The sequence below is a fragment of the Somniosus microcephalus genome, chromosome 7 (genome assembly GCF_052327205.1).
Source record: "Somniosus microcephalus isolate GS21.2 chromosome 7, FLI_Smic_1.0, whole genome shotgun sequence".
NCBI classification, from domain to species: Eukaryota; Metazoa; Chordata; class Chondrichthyes; order Squaliformes; family Somniosidae; genus Somniosus; species Somniosus microcephalus.
Window position 1 is genome coordinate 217291513 of NC_140993.1, and position 20197 is coordinate 217311709.

Consider the following 20197-nt stretch of genomic DNA (forward strand, 5'->3'; position numbering starts at 1 on the left):
GTCTCTTCCCACCTACATCTGCGACTCTTCCGACACCCTCCGCCACTTTAACAGTTTCCAGTTTCCTGGCCCCAACCGTCTCCTTTTCACTATGGAGGTCCAATCCATCTACACCTCCACCCCCCACCAGGATCTTCTTCCTTGAACAGAGGCCCAACCAGTCCCCATCCACCACCACCCTTCTCCACCTGACTGAACTTGTTCTCACATTGAACAACTTCTCCTTTGACTCCACTCACTTCCTCCAAATTAAAGGTGTTGCTATGGGAACCCGCATGGGTCTCGGCTATGCCTGCCTTTTCATGGGATATGTGGAACATTCTTTGTTCCAGTCCAACTCGGGTCCCCTCCCTCACCTCTTTTTCCAGTACATTGATGACTGTATCGGTGCTGTTTCCTGCTCTCGCCCTGAACTAGAAAATTTCATTCACTTTGCTTCCAATTTCCACCCTTCCCTCACCTTCACATGGTCCATCTCTGACTCTTCCCTTCCCTTCCTCGACTTCTCCGCCTTCATCTCTGGGAATAAGCTATTGACAAACATTCACTACAAGCCCACTGACTCCCACAGCTACCTGGACTACACTTCCTCCCACTCCGCTTCCTGTAAGGACTCTATTCCATTCTCCCAGTTTCTCCATCTCCGCCACATCTGCTCTGACGATGCCACCTTCCATACCAGTGCTTCCGACATGTCTTCCTTTTTCCTCAACCGAGGATTCCCCTCTACTGTGGTTGACACGGCCCTTGACCGTGTCTGTTCTATTTCCCCCACTTCTGCGCTCACCCCTTCCCCTCCCTCCTGGAACCACGATAGGGTTCCCCTTGTCATCACCTTTCACCCCACCAGCCTCCACATTCAACAGATCATCCTCTGCCATTTCCACCACCTCCAGCGTGATCCCACCACCAAATGCATCTTCCCCTCACCTCCCCTTTCAGCATTCCAAAGGGACTGCTCCCTCCGCGACACCCTGGTCCACTCCTCTATCGCCTCCAACACCCCTTCCCCTTCGCCCGGCACCTTCCTGTGCAAGCACAGGAGATGCAACACATACCCTTTCACCTCCATCCTTCCCATTGTTCAGGGCCCCAAACACTCCTTCCAGGTGAAACAGTGATTTACTTGTACTTCTTGCAATCTAGTATACTGTATTCGCTGCTCACGATGCGGTCTCCTCTACATTGGGGAGACCAAACGCAGATTGGGTGACCACTTTGCGGAACACCTCCGTTCAGGCCGTAAGGGTGACCCCGAGCTTCTGGTCGCCTGTCACTTTAATTCTCTGCTCCACTCCCACTCTGACCTCTCCGTCCTCGGCCTCTTACACTGGTCCAATGAAGCGCAACGTAAGCTCGAGGAACAGCACCTCATCTTTCGATTAGGCACTTCACAGCCTTCTGGACTCAACATAGAGTTCAAAAATTTCAGACTGTAACCTCTGCCCTTATTTTTTTTCCATTTATTTTATTATATATTTTATTCTCTCCCTCACATGGCAGCTGTCTTTCATTCTGCCATTTACACTTCATCTAGAGCCATCTTTTGTTTCTTAACTTGTCCCAGTACCATCTCCTTTTGCCTTGCGCCATCTCTTAATGTCTCTTAATCTCTCCTGCCTTCCATCCTATCACAGACCTTCCCTTTTGTTCTTTCCTCCCCTCCCTCCTTTCCCTGCCCCTGCCCCTGCACTTGCTTAAAAACCTGTTCCATCTCCAGCTTTTTCCAGTTCTGACGAAGGGTCATCGACCTGAAACATTAACTCTGTTTCTCTCTCCACAGATGCTGCCTGACCTGCTGAGTATTTCCAGTATTTTCTGTTTTTATTTCAGATTTCCAGCATCCGCAGTATTTTGCTTTTGTATAGGTGTAAACAGCTGATTGAAACTACTTGATGACCAGACTTTGGCTGAAATCAGCACAGCCTTTTAAATGGGTAAGTACAGGGTAAGTATTTAACCATTGTAGCGCGGCGTTGTAATTAACTCCTATGGTAAATGGTATTAACTCCATTTACCTGATATAGGCAGCTGCCCATGCTAAGTGTGAACAGTTTAAGGGGTGGGGACTGTAAATGCAAGGTCTTTCTCTGTTTGGATTGCCTGACTAACATTCAACTGCAAAGATGTAAAGGGAAGTACCTGGCTATTAAATCAGGTTTTCTCATGTTCTTGTATTGTAATTGAGCTTCGTCTGCTTGGAGTGCATAATAGCAACTCGGGCACAGAGGGCAGGAGCCACAAGATTTTCTGACCTCTTGACATCTGCACCAGAATTTCTGATATCCACTCCTGATGCACAAAACTCAAATTTGTAACATACATTCTTTTGTTGGGTCTGAAGAAAACGTAAAAACCTGAAACACTACCTATTGCCCTAGTGAAGGAATCCTTTGAGTACTTTGAATATGTAGTATTAACTGAAAGAATGTAAACATATTACAGCTCAATCACAGGCCTGTCTGAGTTTTCATCATAATTGTAAAATGTTAGTTTTATTTTGTTTTTCTCCTCTGTCTGTCTCAGAATTCCATAGAATACATAATTATGGCAGCATTGTCCAAAGTATTTGCTGTATCAGCAACATACCCATATCAAGTAGTACGTGCTCGATTGCAGGATCAGCATACCCAGTACTCTGGAGTAATGAATGCCATATGTAGAACGTGGAGGTAAGATCATAAAGAATAAAACTTGGATTTATTTATTATTACATTATATTTAAGATTATATTGTATTACTTGTTTTGATGGTGATAATGCATCGTCTGAAATTTAAAGTTGTTAAGCCGCATATATACCGCATTTACCAGTGGAAGATCTATATCAATGATTTGGATGAGAGGACCAAATGTAATATATCCAAGTTTGCTGATGATACAAAGCTGGGTGGGAATGTAAGTTGTGAGGAGGATACAAAGAGGTTTCAAGGGGATATAGACAGGCTAAGTGAGTGGGCAAGAACATGGCAAATGGAATATAATGTGGAGAAATGTGAAGTTAGCCACTTTGGTAGGAAAAATAGAAAAGCAGAGTATTTTTTAAATGGTGAGAGATTGGGAAATGTTGGTGTTCAGAGGGACCTTGTACACGAATCACTGAAAGTTAACATGCAGGTACAGCAAGAAATTAGGAAAGCAAATGGTATGTTGGCCTTTATTACAAGAGGATTTGAGTACAAGAGTAAAGAAGTCTTACTGCAATTATATAGGGCCCTGGTGAGACCACACCTGGAGTATTGCATACAGTTTTGGTCTCCTTACCTAAGGAAGGATATACTTGTCATAGAGGGAGTGCAACAAACATTCACCAGACTGATACGATAGCAAAATACCGCAGATGCTGGAAATCCGAAATAACAACAGAAAATGCTGGAAAAACTCAGCAGGCCAGGCAACATCCGTGGAGAGAAAATAGAGTCAACGTTTCAGGTGAACCCTTTGTCAAGACTAAAGAAACGCAGGAAATGAAATAGATTAAGAGGCCAGGCTGGGAGAGAACAAAAGAGAAGAGACATTAAGAGGTATTCGAAACGAGACGAGATGGTGATAGGACCAGTGGAGACAAAAGACGGCTCTAGATTAGGTGTGAAATGTGCTGGCAGAATGGGAGACAGCTGCCGTGTGGGAGAGAGAGAAAAAAAGAGAAAGGGGGGGGGGGGGGGGGGGAAGGCCAAAACAAAGGTGTGGATAAAAAATATAAGTAAAAATGTAATAGGGGCCGAGGTTATGATCTGAAATTGTTGAACTCGATATTGAGTCTGGAAGGCTGCAAAGTGCCTAATCGGAAGATGAGGTGCTGTTCCTCGAGCTTACGGTGAGCTTCCATGGAACAATACAAGAGGCCGAGGACGGTGAGATCCGAGTGGGAATGGGGCGGTGAATTAAAATGACAGGCGACCGGAAGCTCGGGGTCACCCTTACGGACTGAACGGAGGTGTTCCGCAAAGCGGTCACCCAATCTGCGTTTGGTCTCCCCAATGTAGAGGAGACCACATCGTGAGCAGCGAATACAGTATACTAGATTGCAAGAAGGACAAGTAAATCGCTGTTTCACCTGAAAGGGGTGTTTGGGGCCCTGGACAGTGGGAAGGGGGGAGGTATAAGGGCAGGTGTTACATCTCCTGCGCTTGCATGGGAAAGTGCCAGGGGAAGGGGTGCTGGGGGTGATAGAGGAGTGGACTAGGGTGTCTCGGAGGGAGCGGTCCCTACGGAATGCTGGGAGGGATGGGGAAGATGCGTTTAGTGGTGGGATCACTTTGGAGGTGGCGGAAATGGCGGAGGATGATCCGTTGAATGTGGAGGCTGGTGGGGTGAAAGGTGAGGACAAGGGGAACCCTATCGTGGTTACGGGAGGGAGGGGCAGAGGTGAGGGCAGAAGTGCGGGAGATAGAACGGACACGGTCGAGGGCCATGTCAACCACGGTAGAGGGTGTTTGGTTCACTGCCACACCTCTTCTAGGAATGCCTACCTTGAAGAAGTTCTGCTCTTCTCTTCGACGGGATCTCCGTTTGGCTCTTCAACCTTGTTCATCTTCATTACTTTCAGTTTCCCTTCTCGTGTTTGATCAGGTATCTGCCAAGACTCGGTTTCACAGCCACATCAATTTCCTCAGCAACTGTCTCTGGTTCCGACTTATTCGACGTGGATTCCAACTAAACTTCCACCCTTCGTGTTTCGGATCCACCCAGGATCACAAATATCTCTAAGATATTCATTGTTCCTCGAACTACTGCTCTCGCCGCATCTTGAGATCCACGCTCAACGCCATGCAGCGCCACATGAACACTCTCGACCTCTCTCTTCAGCAGCACCGACGCACTCTATCTCAAAGCTGTCCGGGTCCACAGTTCCATTTCATCCTTCGACTCATCCGACGCTTCAACAAAAAACTTTTTTTCTTCCTTTCCGATGCCAAGGATCGCAAGCTTCATCAACTCTTGAACACCAACGCCCCTCTGGAACCTTCTTCCCCTTCTCCCAATCTCGCCCCCTGCCACGTTTTCACTATCCCCTCTGACCTTCTCCTCTCTGACCCCGAACGATCCGTCCTCAGCAAAGGCCTGAGCTTCATCCCCTTACGCCCCCACCTCAATGAATTTTGAGCTCGGCAGGATGTTGAGCTCTTTTTCCGCTGCCTTCGTCTCTGTGCCCACTTCTCTGGCCAGGAGTCTTCCCCCCGCACGGCTGACCCTTTCTCCCACTTTCAGAATTCCCGTTCTACCTGGACCCCTCCCCCTGGCCTCTTACCCTCTCTAGATCTTTTCATCGCTAACTGCCGCCGTGACATCGGCCGTCTCCATTTCTCTGCTCCCCTCACTCACTCCAACCTACCTCCCTCTGAACTTGCAGCACTCCATTCTCTTAGATGCTACCCTGACATTGTCATTAAACCTGCTAACAAGGGTGGTGCTGTTGTTGTTTGGCATACTGACCTCTACCTAGCGGAAGCTAAACGCCAACTCTCCGACACCTCCTCCTACCTCCACCTGGACCATGACCCCACTACCGAACATCAAACCACCGTTTCCAAGACTGTCACTGACCCCATCTCCTCTGGAGATCTTCTCCACCGCGGCCACCAAACTCATAGGTCCCCAACCCCGCACAGCCTGCTTCTACCTCCTTCCCAAGATCCACAAACAGGACTGCCCTGGTAGTTCGGGGGAGAGCAGCAGCGGAGGAGGAGCCCGGCTTAAAAACCGGCGCGAAGGCAGAGGCCCGACCAGTTCGGGGGAGAGCAGCAGCGGAGGAGGAGCCCGGCTTAAAAACCGGCGCGAAGGCAGAGGCCCGACCAAATCAACAGCAGAGGAGAGAGGTAAAAAGTAATCAGTGTGTGACGTCACCAGGGAGCAGGTAAGTGATTGGTTGGTGAGTATTTCTCTCTTTTCAATACAAGCTTGACTTCTGTGGTGTTAAATTTCTAGGGTCTCTGGTGTAGTGGGGACAGTTGGTAAATAAAGCGCCCTAGAGTATACCTGTAACTGGGGTATTGAATAAATTTTTTAATTAATTAAAGGAGTAAGTCATGGCAGGAGAGCTCAGACCCGTGTTCTGCTCCTCTTGCTCCATGTGGGAAATCAGGGACGCTGCCAGTGTCCCTGACGACCATGTGTGCAGGAAATGCATCCAGCTGCAGCTACTTGCAGACCGCATTGCGGCGCTCGAGCTGCGGGTGGATGAATTTTGGAGCATGCGCGATGCTGAGAGGCTCGTGGATAGCACGTTTAGCGAGTTGTTCATGCCTCAGGGTAGGGCAGCACAGGGGGTGACCATCAGGCGGAGCAACAAAGGCAGGCAGGTAGTGCAGGGAACCCCTGCGGACATCCCCCTTTCAAACAAGTATACCGCTTTGGATACTGTTGAGGGGGATGACTCACCAGGGGAAGGCAGCAGCAGCCAACTTCCTGGCACTGGGGGTGCTCCTGCTGCCCAGGAAGGGGGGAAAAAGAGTGGGAGAGCAATAGTGGTAGGGGATTCTATAGTAAGGGGAACAGATAGGCGTTTCTGTGGCCGTAGATGTGAATCCAGGATAGTTTGTTGCCTCCCTGGTGCCAGGGTCAAGGATGTCACTGAGCGGCTGCAGGGCATTCTGGAGGGGGAGGGTGAACAGCCAGTGGTCGTGGTCCACATTGGTACCAACGACATAGGTAAAAAGAGGGATGAGGCCCTGCATCAAGAATTTAGGGAGCTAGGTAACAGATTAAAGAGCAGGACCTCAAAGGTTGTAATCTCTGGATTACTCCCAGTGCCACGTGCTAGTAAGTATAGGAATGGGAGGATAGAGCAGATGAATGCGTGGCTAAAGAGTTGGTGTAGGGGGGAGGGTTTTACTTTCCTGGATCACTGGGCCTGCTTCTGGGAAAGGTGGGACTTATACAAGTCGGACGGGTTGCACCTGAACCAGAGCGGGACAAATATCCTTGCGGGGAGGTTTGCTAGCACTGTTGGGGGGGGTTTAAACTAACTTGGCAGGGGGATGGGATACAGAGGGGAGCTGAAATAGGGGGGGATGTGCTGCCAATTATAGAGAAAAAAACAAGTCAGCTTGGTAGACAGGGCAAATATATAAGGGCAAGGCTGGATGGCATCTATTTTAATGCAAGGAGTCTTGCAAATAAGGTGGATGAACTGAAGGTGTTGATAAACACATGGGAGTATGATATTGTTGCTATCACGGAGACATGGTTGAGGGAAGGGCAAGACTGGCAGCTCAATATTCCGGGGTGCAGAATCTTCAGGCGAGACAGAGGGGGAGGTATAAGAGGAGGGGGTGTCGCAATATTAATTAAGGAGTCAATTACTGCAGTAAGGAGGGATGATATATTAGCAGGGTCCTCTAATGAGGCCATATGGGTGGAGCTTAAAAACAAAAAGGGGGCAAGCACTTTGCTGGGAGTGTACTATAGGCCTCCAAACAGTCAGGGGGAGATAGAGGAACAGATATTTAGGCAAATCTCAGAGAAATGTGCAAATAATAGGGTAATAATAATGGGGGATTTCAACTTCCCCAATATTAACTGGGATAGTCAGAGTGTGAAAGGCTCAGAGGGTGTAGAATTCTTAAAGTGCATCCAGGAGAGCTTTTTGAGCCAGCATGTAGAAAGTCCTACAAGAGAGGGGGCGGTACTGGACCTAATTCTAGGGAATGTGGCCGGCCAAGTGGAAAAAGTGCTAGTAGGTGAGCACTTTGGTGATAGTGACCATAATATGGTAAGATTTAAGGTGGTCATGGAAAAGGACAGGGATGGGCCGGAAATAAAGGTTCTAAATTGGGGGAAGGCCGATTTTAATAGGATAAGGCAGGATCTGGCCAAAATGGACTGGGATCAGCTACTTGTAGGAAAATCCGCATCGGAGCAATGGGAGGCTTTCAGAAGGGAGATTGAGATCATACAATGGCAACATGTTCCCGTAAAGGTCAAGGGTGGTTCCAAAAACCACAGGGAACCTTGGATGTCAGGGGATATACGAGAATGGATTAGGAAAAAAAGGAGGGCTTTTGGTAGATACAAAAGGCTAAAGACAGAGGAAGCCCTAGAGGAGTACAAAAAGTGCAGGGGGATACTTAAAAAAGAAATTAGGAGATCAAGGAGGGGCCATGAAATAACACTGGCGAGCAAAATAAAGGAAAATCCGAAGATGTTTTATAAGTATATTAACGGTAAGAGGATAATTAGGGAAAAAATAGGGCCCATTAGGGACAAAAGTGGCAATCTGTGTGTGGAGCCGGAAGATGTAGGAGGGGTTCTAAATGAATTTTTTGCATCTGTTTTCACTATGGAGAAGGACGATGTAGACATAGAAATAGGGCGGGGGGACTGTGATATGCTCGAACATATTAACATCGAGAGGGAGGAGGTATTGGCGGTTTTAGCTGGCCTAAAAATGGATAAATCCCCAGGCCCGGATGAAATGTATCCCAGGCTGCTGTGTGAGGCAAAGGAAGAGATTGCGGGGGCTCTAACACATATATTCAGGACCTCTCTGGCCACAGGGGATGTGCCAGAGGACTGGAGAACCGCTAATGTAGTACCATTATTCAAGAAAGGTAGTAGGGAAAAACCGGGGAACTACAGGCCAGTGAGCCTAACATCAGTGGTAGGAAAATTATTGGAAAAAATCCTGAGGGACAAAATTTGTCTCCACTTGGAGAGGCAAGGATTAATCAGGGATAGTCAACATGGCTTTGTCAAGGGAAGATCATGTCTGACTAATTTGATTGAATTTTTTGAGGGGGTGACTAGGTGTGTGGATGAGGGTAACGCAGTGGATGTGGTATACATGGATTTCAGTAAGGCCTTCGATAAAGTCCCGCACAGGAGACTGGTCAAGAAGGTAAGAGCCCATGGAATCCAGGGTGCCTTGGCACATTGGATACAAAACTGGCTTAGTGGCAGAAGGCAGAGGGTGATGGTCGAAGGTTGTTTTTGTGACTGGAAGCCTGTGGCCAGTGGGGTACCACAGGGATCGGTGCTGGGTCCCTTGCTGTTTGTGGTCTACATTAATGACTTGGATATGAATATAAAGGGTATGATCAGTAAGTTCGCGGATGATACAAAAATTGGTAGGGTGGTAAATAGCGAGGAGGGTAGCCTCAGTCTGCAGGACGATATAGATGGGTTGGTCAGATGGGCGGAACAGTGGCAAATGGAATTTAACCCAGAAAAGTGCGAGGTGATGCACTTTGGGGGGACTAACAAGGCAAAGGAATACACAATGAATGGAAAGACCCGAGGCAAGACGGAGGGTCAGAGGGATCTGGGTGTGCAAGTACACAGATCCCTGAAGGCGGCGGAACAGGTGGATAAGGTGGTAAAAAAAGGCATATGGGATACTTGCCTTCATTAGCCGAGGCATTGAATATAAGAGCAAGGAAGTTATGATGGAGCTGTATAAAACACTGGTTAGGCCACAGCTGGAATACTGTGTGCAGTTCTGGTCGCCACACTACAGGAAGGATGTGATCGCGTTAGAGAGGGTGCAGAGGAGGTTCACCAGGATGTTACCAGGGCTGGAGCGCTTCAGCTATGAAGAGAGACTGGGCAGATTGGGTTTGTTTTCCTTGGAGCAGAGGAGGCTGAGGGGGGACATGACTGTGGTGTACAAAATTATGAGGGGCATAGATAGGATGGATGCTGAGGAGCATATTTCCCTTAGTAGAGGGGTCAATAACTAGGGGGCATAGATTAAAGGTATAGGGCGGGAGGTTTAGAGGGGATTTGAGAAAGAACTTTTTCACCCAGAGGGTGGTTGGAGTCTGGAACTCACTGCCTGAAAGGGTTGTGGAGGCAGAAACCCTCACAACATTTAAGAAGCATTTGGATGTGCACTTGAAATGCCATAGCATACAAGGCTACGGGCCAAATGCTGGAATATGGGATTAGATTAGACAGGGCTTGATGGCCGGCGCGGACACGATGGGCCGAAGGGCCTCTATCCGTGCTGTATTACTCTATGACTCTATGACTCTATGACCCATCGTTTCAGCCTGTTCTTGCCCCACGGAACTTATCTCTTCCTATCTTGACTCTATCTTTTCTCCCCTTGTCCAGTCTCTTCCCACCTACATCCGCGACTCTTCGGACACCCTCCGACACTTTAACAGTTTCCTGGCCCCAACCGCTTCCTTTTCACCATGGACGTACAATCCCTCTACACCTCCATGCCCTACCAGGAATGCCTGAGGGCTTCCTGAACAGAGGCTCGACCAGTCCCCATCCACCACTACCCTCCTCCGCCTGGCTGAACTTGTTCTCACATTGAACAACTTCTCCTTTGACTCCACTCATTTCCTCCAAATCAAAGGCGTTGCTATGGGTACCCGCATGGGTCCTAGCTATGCCTGCCTTTTCGTGGGATATGTGGAACACTCTTTGTTCCAGTCCTACTCGGGTCCCCTCCCTCACCTCTTTTTCCGATACATTGATGACTGTATCGGTGCCGCTTCCTGCTCTCGCCCTGAACTAGACAATTTCATTCACTTTGCCTCCAATTTCCACCCTTCCCTCACCTTCACATGGTCCATCTCTGACTCTTCCCTTCCCTCCCTTGACTTCTCCGTCTCCATCTCTGCGGATAGGTTATTGACCAACATTTACTACAAGCCCACTGACTCCCACAGCTACCTGGACTACACTTCCTCCCACTCCGCTTCCTGTAAGGACTCTATTCCATTCGCCCAGTTTCTCCGTCTCCGCCGCATCTGCTCCGACGATGCCACCTTTCACACCAGTGCTTCCGACATGTCTTCCTTTTTCCTCAACCGAGGATTCCCCTCTACCGTGGTTGACACGGCCTTCGACCGTGTCCGTTCTATCTCCCGCACTTCTGCCCTCACCCCTGCCCCTCCCTCTCGTAACCACGATAGGGTTCCCCTTGTCCTCACCTTTCACCCCACCAGCCTCCACATTCAACGGATCATCCTCCACCATTTCTGCCACCTCCAGTGATCCCACCACCAAACGCATCTTCCCCTCCCCTCCCCTTTCAGCATTCCGTAGGGACCGCTCCCTCCGAGACACCTTAGTCCACTCCTCGATCACCCCCAGCACCCCTTCCCCTTTGCCTGGCACCTTCCCGTGCAAGCGCAGGAGATGTAACACCTGCCCTTATACCTCCCCCCCTTCCCACTGTCCAGGGCCCCAAACACCCCTTCCAGGTGAAACAGCGATTTACTTGTCCTTCTTGCAATCTAGTATACTGTATTTGCTGCTCACGATGCGGTCTCCTCTACATTGGGGAGACCAAACGCAGATTGGGTGACCGCTTTGCGGAACACCTCTGTTCAGTCCGTAAGGGTGACCCCGAGCTTCTGGTCGCCTGTCATTTTAATTCACCGCCCCATTCCCACTCGGACCTCACCGTCCTCGGCCTCTTGCATTGTTCCACGGAAGCTCACCGTAAGCTCGAGGAACAGCACCTCATCTTCCAATTAGGCACTTTACAGCCTTCCGGACTCAATATCGAGTTCAACAATTTCAGATCATAACCTCGGCCCCTATTACATTTTTACTTATATTTTTTATCCACGCCTTTGTTTTGGCCTCCCCCCCCCCCCCCCCCCCCCTTCTCTTTTTCTCTCTCTCCCACACGGCAGCTGTCTCCCATTCTGCCAGCGCATTTCACACCTAATCTAGAGCCGTCTTTTGTCTCCACTGGTCCTATCACCATCTCGTCTCGTTTCGAATACCTCTTAATGTTTCTTCTCTTTTGTTCTCTCCCAGCCTGGCCTCTTAATCTATTTCATTTCCTGTGCTTCTTTAGTCTTGACAAAGGGTTCACCTGAAACGTTGACTCTATTTTCTCTCCACGGATGTTGCCTGGCCTGCTGAGTTTTTCCAGCATTTTCTGTTGTTATTTCACCAGACTGATTCCTGGGATGGGGGGATTGTCCTATGAGGACAGATTGAGTAGACTAGCCCTATATTCTCTCGAGTTTAGAAGAATGAGAAGTGACCTCATTGAAATACACAAAATTCTTACAGGGCTTGACAAGGTAGATGCAGGGAGGATGTTTCCCCTGGCTGGGGCGTCTAGAACCAGGGGTCACAGTCTCAGAATAAGGGGTCGGCCATTTAGGACTGAGATGAGAAATTTCTTCACTCGGAGGGTGGAGAATCTTTCGAATTCCCTTCCCCAGAGGGCTGTGGAGGCTCAGTCGTTGAGTATATTCAAGACAGAGATCAATAGGTTTTTAGATATTAAGGGATAGTGCAAGAAAGTGGAGTTGAGGTAGAAGATCAGCCATGATCTTATTGAATGGCGGAGCAGGCTCGAGGGGCTGAATCTCTGATATACCTATCAATTCCTCCAATAAAAGGCGAAGAGTTACGAAGGTGACTAAAGGTTTTTATTGACTAAATAACAGAGCCCACTCTCGTGGGTGATCCGATCCAAGCAGGAGGAATACCAGCCAGTCGCTCACCTTTATACCTGGCCTGGTGGGTGGAGCCAAGGCGGAGTCGGCAGTGGTCATCCCAGGTATAGCAGTGTGGCAAGAGGCGACCTCGTACCGTGATACAATAGTGGTCAGTGATACAGTTATAACGAACAGTGGTGAACAGTGCTAACTACTAACAGTGATACGATAGTGAACGTGGTTTACCACATTCACCCCTTGTTTAGAATTAAGTCCGGCGGGGTGAAGTGTACTACCAATTCTGGTAGGTCAGTCTGTCCGGAGGCTTCGTAAGCCTCTCCGATCGCCGCAGCGGTGGTGTTGCCTTATCCGGTGCTGGTGCCTTATCCGGTGTTGATGCTGGTGTTTGCGTGGTCGGCGAGGGCTCGTGGGGTTCCGGCATGCCGTCTACCTGGACTGAGGTTGGGGGGGGTGGTGGCGGTGTTTCCGGATCGGCTGAGGGTGCGAGGTCTCGTAGGGAGACAGTGTCCTCCCGCCCGTCTGGGTACGCCACGTAGGCGTACTGGGGGTTGGCGTGCAGGAGGTTCACCCTCTCGACCAGGGGGTCCGTTTTATGGGTCCTCACGTGTTTCCGCAGCCAGACCGGCCCCGGGGCGGTCAGCCAGGTTGGTAGAGTGGTTCCCGTAGTCGACTTCCTGGGGAAAACGAACATTCGTTCATGGGGGGTGGTGTTAGTGGCCGTGCAAAGTAATGACCGGATGGAGTGCAGCGCTGTCGGGAGGACTTCTTGCCAGCGGGAGGTTGGGAGGCCCTTAGACTTTAAGGCTAAGAGGACGGCCTTCCATACCGTCGCGTTCTCTCTTTCCACCTGACCGTTACCTCTGGGGTTGTAGCTGGTGGTCCTGCTTGCTGCAATACCTCTCTCTAGGAGGAATTGCCGGAGTTCCTCGCTCATGAAGGAGGAGCCCCGGTCGCTGTGTATATAGTTCGGGAACCCGAACAAGGCGAAGAGGGCATTCAGGCACTTAATGACCGTGCTACTGGTCATGTCGGGGCAGGGGAAGGCAAAGGGGAAACGGGAGTACTCATCAACGATGTTGAGGAAGTACACATTACGGTCAGAGGACGGGAGGGGCCCCTTAAAGTCGATGCTCAGGCGCTCGAAGGGGCGGGTGGCCTTGATCAGGCTTGCTCGGTCCGGCCTATAGAAGTGCGGTTTGCACTCCGCACAGGTCTGGCAGTTCCTGGTCATGGTCCTGACCTCCTCGATGGAGTAGGTCAGGTTGCGGGCCTTAATGAAATGGTAGAGTCTGGTGACTCCGGGGTGGCAGAGCTGGTCGTGGAGGGTCTGAAGCCTATCGATATGCGCGCTGGCGCATGTCATTCGTGAAAGGGCATCAGGGGATTCGTTCAGCTTGCCTGGCCGGTACAAGATCTCATAATCGTAGGTGGAGAGCTCGATTCTCCATCTCAAAATCTTGTCATTCTTGATTTTGCCCTTCAGCTTGTTATTAAACATGAAAGCCACCGAACGCTGGTCGGTGAGGAGGGTAAATCGTTTGCCTGCCAGGTAGTGCCTCCAGCGCCGTACTGCCTCCACGATCGCCTGGGCCTCTTTCTCGACCGACGAATGTCGGATCTCGGGGCCCTGTAGGGTCCTTGAGAAGAAGGCCACTGGCCTCCCCTCCTGGTTTAGGGTGGCGGCTAAGGCGAAGTCGGATGCGTCGCTCTCCACCTGAAAGGGGATGGACTCGTCCACTGCGTGCATCGTGGCCTTGGCTATGTCTCCCTTAATGAGGGAGAAGGCCGCGCACGCCTCCTCCGTGAGGGGGAAGGAAGTGGCTTTCAGGAGGGGTCTGGCTTTGTCCGCGTAATTGGGTACCCATTGGGCATAGTAGGCGAAAAGCCCCAGGGTTCTCCTAAGTGCTTTAGGGCAGTGGGGGAGGGGTAGCTCCATGAGGGGGCGCATTCTTTCGGGGTCGGGGCCGATGATTCCGTTCTCCACTACGCAGCCGAGGATGGCAAGGCGCGTGGTGTTAAACACGCATTTCTCCTTATTGTAGGTGAGGTTCAGCCGTTGGGCCGTACGGAGGAATTTCTCCAGATTCGCGTCATGTTCCTGCCGGTCGCGGCCGCAGATAGTGACGTTATCTAGGTAGGGGAATGTAGCCTGCAGTTCGTTCTGGTCAACCATCTGGTCCATCTCCCTTTGGAAGACCGAGACCCCATTAGTGACACCGAAGGGGACCCTAAGGAAGTGGTATAGGCGCCCATTCGCCTCAAAGGCGGTATACTGGCGGTCCTCAGGGTGGATAGGGAGTTGGTGGTAGGCCGACTTCAGGTCGATGGTCGAGAATACTTTATACTGTGCAATCTGATTGACCATGTCAGATATGCGGGGGAGGGGGTATGCGTCCAGCTGGGTATATCTGTTTATGGTCTGGCTGTAGTCGATGACCAGGCGGTTTTTATCGCCGGTCTTTACGACTACGACCTGGGCACGCCAGGGGCTGCTGCTCCCCTCGATAATGCCCTCTTTCAGGAGGCGCCGCACCTCAGAGCTAATGAAGGCTCTGTCCCCGGCGCTATACCGCCTGCTTTTGGTAGCGACGGGTTTGCAGTCAGGGGTAAGGTTAGCAAACAGAGAGGGTGGCGGGACCTTGAGGGTGGAGAGGCTGCAGGTGTTACGCGGTGGGCGGTTTAACGTTTGCTGGTTGTTGACTGTGAGTGGGGGGAGGGGTCCACCGTATGCTAGGGTTACGCTTTGGAGGTGGGATTGGAAGTCCAGCCCTAGTAGGACGGCAGCGCAGAGATGGGGGAGGACGAGGAGTTTAAAGTTTTTATACTCCGTGCCCTTAACCGACAGGGTCACGACACAGTAGCCGCTGATGTCCGTGGCGTGGGACCTCGATGCCATCGAGATTCGGCTGCGCGTTGGTAGGACAGAGAGGGAGTAGTGGCTCACCGTGTCTGGGTGGATGAAGCTCTCCGTGCTTCCGCTGTCGAACAGGCAGGTCGTGGCGTGGCCGTTCACTTTGATGTCCATCATTGACTTGGACAGATGGTGCGGGCGGGCTTGGTCCAGGGTGACGGAAGCTAGTGTGTAGCTGAGCGAGTCGTTGTCATCTGCGGGCGAGGCGGTCGGGCGTGGTGAGTAAAATGGCGTCTCCCACGAGGTAGGGCCCCATGAGGCACTATTGGGGTCGGTTGCCTTAATCAAAGATGGCCGCCCCCATGACTCATGTGTGGGGATGCTGGCCTCAGTTGCCCTAAACGAAGATGGCCGCCCCCATGACTCATGTGTGGGGATGCTGGCCTCAGTTGCCATAAACAAAGATGGCCGCCCCCATGACTCATGTGTGGGGATGCTGGCCTCAGTTGCCCTAAACGAAGATGGCCGCCCCCATAGTTCGCATGCGGCACTGCTGGCCTCTGAGGATCCGCTCCTGCAGGCCTTGGAGAAGTGGCCTTTCTTCAGGCAGGTTTTACATATGGAGTTCTTGGCTGGGCAGCGCGACCTCGGGTGCTTCTCCTGGCCACAAAAAAAACAGCCGGCGGCCCGATCGCGGATGCCCGATGTCGGGGCCGGTGCCGGGGGTGGCGGGGCCGGTCGGGTCCGGGACGCCGACGCAGAGGTAGGTCCCGGGGGCGGCGCTGGGAAGGGTGCTGTGGTAGGGGTCGGGCCCGAGTCCCAGGGTCGCGAGCAGTACCTGGTGAATGCTTCCTGATCTTGGTGGGCCACTTCCAGGGAGATAGCGAGGGCTTCAGCTTTTTCCATGCTGAGGTCTTTAGCTTCCAGCAGTCTTTGCCGTGAGTACTCGGACCGTAGGCCTTTCAGGAATGCGTCGCGGATATTATCTTCAGTATTTTCGGCTGCCGACACCGATTTAAACTCACAGTTCCTGGCGAGTGCATATAGCGCCTGTGAGAATTCGGCTACTGATTCTCCTGGCTGTTGCGGCCGTGATCTTAGGAGGTGCCTAGCGTACATGTAGTTTACCGGGGTCCGGTACTTCTGTTTCAGCAGGTTGATGGCGGTCTCGTAGGTAGTCATGTCCTCGATGAGAGTGTATACTCTCGGGCTCAGTTGTGCCTGCAGGACACTTAGTTTGGATGCCTGAGGGACGCTGGATTCTCTCAGGTATGATTCGAAGCAGACCAGCCAGTGTTTAAAGTCTGCGGCTGAGTTTGCTGCTCGTGGGTTCAGGTCCAGGTACGGCGGTCTGAGGGCTCGCAGCCAAGCTGGCTGGTGTGGCTGTGCTCCTGGGAGCTGCGCTGGTGGCTCCTCCGCCGGTTGTGACTCGTTGTCGGACATCATTAAATTTAGTCAATAAAATTGATATACCTATCAATTCCTCCAATAAAAGGCGAAGAGTTACGAAGGTGACTAAAGGTTTTTATTGACTAAATAACAGAGCCCACTCTCGTGGGTGATCCGATCCAAGCAGGAGGAATACCAGCCAGTCGCTCACCTTTATACCTGGCCTGGTGGGTGGAGCCAAGGCGGAGTCGGCAGTGGTCATCCCAGGTATAGCAGTGTGGCAAGAGGCGACCTCGTACCGTGATACAATAGTGGTCAGTGATACAGTTATAACGAACAGTGGTGAACAGTGCTAACTACTAACAGTGATACGATAGTGAACGTGGTTTACCACAATCTCCTGCTCCTATTTCTTATGTAAGATGCGTCTACTGATGTAATCTTGAGCAAATTGATCACCTAGATTTTCTTCTCCTCTTCCCATCCGTCCATCTTTTATTAACCGTCTATGCCCTACACTCTGAAATCCTCTCCATAAATATCTCCACCTCTCAAACTCCCTCTCCTCTTCAAAGGCCTTCCTTAAAACTCACCCACACCCCTCCTAATGGGGGGAATTTTAACCCCAAAAAACTGGTGGGTTGGGGTCGGGTGGGAGATCAAGTTAAAAAACTGAATCCCAACCCCCCACCCATCTCCAACCCAATCTGCCCACTTCTGGTTTTAACGCTCCCAGAAGGCGGGTTGACACTTGAAATATTATGAGGCTCCATGCCTCATGGTGATCCACCATTTCAAATTTAACTGTAGGTTTCCCAGGCCTCGGTGAACCTGCCAGCTAAAGGGAGGCGAGGACTGCTGGATCCAGGAGGAATGTGCCTCTCCACTTACCTGCTGGATCCAGTGGCCTTCAAATCAAATCAAATCAAATCAACTTTTATTGTCATTGTTAGTGCACAAGTGCAGTACAACGAAATGTAGGCTTGCGGCTCCCGAGAGTGTACAATTTGGATTAGGACACTTAAACATTTCAACATACATTTGTACATATATATTAGCATAAATATGACCATAATAAAGTGCATCGGCAGGTGTGCAGGCTTTAGTGTTTATTTGTGGAGTTCAGTAGGATGACAGCCCTGCCTTGCCAAACCCCCACGATCGGAGAAAATCCTTTCCCCTGACCCTGCCGATCTGTCCCCGAGGCCTCCGATTCCCACATCCGGCCTTCCGACCTCCCCCCTCTTGCACCGATCACCCGCTGACCTCCCCCCTCCGGACTCCTTTCCCCCCGCCCCCAAACCCCGGCCCCGATCCTCCTCTGGCCCCCTCCCTACAATCCCTCCCTGCGGCCTGGTGCCGCAGGCCTATCCACCCAACAGCCAGCCAGCCTGCCTCTCCATCTGGCTGACTGCGGATGGGAAACCGTGATTCCAAATGCTAATGAGGCCCAGCTGTTAAATTCAGCAGGGCCTGCAGGAAATCCGTTCTCCTGGGTTTCCTGACCGCTTTCCAGCTCCCTCCGCTCCCTACCCACCTCCAAATTAAAATTCCGGTCAATATCTCCTTTGGCTTGGCTTTATTTTTGGCCAATTACACTTCTGTGAAGCGCCTTGGAATATTTATCTATGTTAATGACGCTATATAAATACAAGTTGTTGTTTGTGTTCAGCCAACCAAAGGGGTCTTTTGGTGTTTCTGCAGTTGCTAGTCATATAGCAAGCATACTGACATAGATGAACCTCTGTTTTTCACCATGGTGATATGTTTTCTTTACTCCCAGTGTTTCAGCTTGGCTTAGTTGGTCGCTTCTGAATCACAAGGTTGTGGGCTCAAGCACCAGTCCAGGACTTGAGCATGTACAAGTACAATTTCTGCAAGGATTCCGCAATCTCTTACCCTAAATGTGGCAGAAGATTGGTGGAGAAACGCCGTAAAAAGCTGTTTCCACCAATCTGCCAAAGTTACGGCAGGAGATCGGAAGAACCCCTGCAGAAATTCCAGGTGTAAATCTAAGCACTCTGAGGAAATGCTGCATGATCAGAGTTGCCATCTTTCAGATGAGATGTTCAACTGCCTGTTCTGGTGATTCAGTTGGATATTACACATGTTATGCTAGTATATGAAAAGGAGTGGAGAGTTCTGGTATCCTGACCAATATTTCTCCTTCAACCAATATCAGATTAATTGATCATTCATATTCGCTGTATGTGGGACATGGCTCTAAATTGGAAACTATTTTTGCCTCCATAACAGTGATTGCAATTCAAAAAGTTTTTAATTGGTTGTGAAGCACTTCAGGCTTATGATCAGAAACTGTAAGCAGTTTGGAGTGCCTGACGTTAGCCTTCAATCTTAAAGATGTAAAGGGAACTCCCTGGCTGTTAAATCAGGTTTTCTGTTGTTTTTGTATTGTGACTAAAATAATTACTTGTAAGCAAATGGAAGGTGTACATTTTAGTAACGCGTAATTCAAAAATTGATAATTGCTGTTTTCTTTTTCAGGAATGAAGGGGTTCATGGATTTTACAAAGGAGTTGTTCCAAATGTGCTTAAAGTGACTCCTGCATGTTGCATTACATTTCTAGTATATGAAAATGTTTCTCAATTTTTATTTGGTTTCCGACAATCCTGAACGTTGGACTGTTCTCAGAATTCGGATCACAGAGGCCTATAATTTTACCCAATAAAATCTGCAAGGCATGAGGAGAACATCAAGTGCTCTCTAATAACCTCTTGCAGCACCCCCCCCCCCTGGTTATTAAGTACTGCTAAAATATTATTTGTTTCATTTTATAAATCTGTAATGTTTGCAGATATATTGTTAGAAACTCAAAGTTAAACTTCTGAGGGTCAGATGTTGTCTCCAGGATAAAGTGCTTAAAGGGTCCAATTTCTTGACACTATAATCAGCAAATAACAGTTAACAAGAGGCAAGTAATGTCAAACTGAATTGATAAAAATAATAGTTTATGTTTTATATTCTTGCAATGATCTTTTGTAATAAAAATACATTTGGTAAAATAATGCATTGTTAATGGGGATTATCATATTTAAAATGTAATTTAATAAGAAGTTAACTACAGTTCAGTAGGAAATGTTTATGTATTGTGCTCTGGGAAAGTTTACAAGCCTACATGTGAATGTACTATCACGATGTTGCTAAATCAAGATATTGCAATGAACCTTGCTCCAGGTGGCAGAACTGAATAAAAATGTTAATTTTATGTCCGGTCTAATTACATCTACATCACAAAAGAACATAACTAAAGAGTTTGGATAAAGTGATGACCTTGATAGTCTTCATCAATCAGTTATTAGTGGTGTTCAACTCCCAAATTATGATTTTGACAGTTCCTACATGGAGGCTTTTTCCTGTGTGTCTACCTAAACACTTGCTTCAGTTACTGATCTCAGCTGACGACAAGAGTTAAGTGTCACTGTTGGGAGATGGGCATTTCTCTACTTTAACACAAGTGAAGCTTCTTTTGAATCATATACAAATATTTAAGATGTAGAAACAGGTTCAGCTAGAATAAATCTGAACATTTAAATCACTACTTGCATTGTCATCGA

The 20197-nt window shown here is 49.6% G+C and overlaps 1 protein-coding gene across 1 annotated transcript in view; it reads left to right on the top strand.

Annotated features, from left to right (window-relative positions):
- LOC147115115 (solute carrier family 25 member 32-like) overlaps nucleotides 1–19848 on the top strand; it is a 73224-nt gene extending 53376 nt beyond the window's left edge. Inside the window, exons 6-7 of the mRNA XM_085993411.1 lie at nucleotides 2527–2672; nucleotides 19127–19848. Of these exons, the coding sequence (XP_085849537.1) occupies nucleotides 2527–2672; nucleotides 19127–19256 (276 nt within the window). The 3' untranslated portion in view covers nucleotides 19257–19848. The remainder of the gene's footprint in view (nucleotides 1–2526; nucleotides 2673–19126) is intronic.
- The last annotated feature ends 349 nt before the right edge of the window (nucleotides 19849–20197 follow it).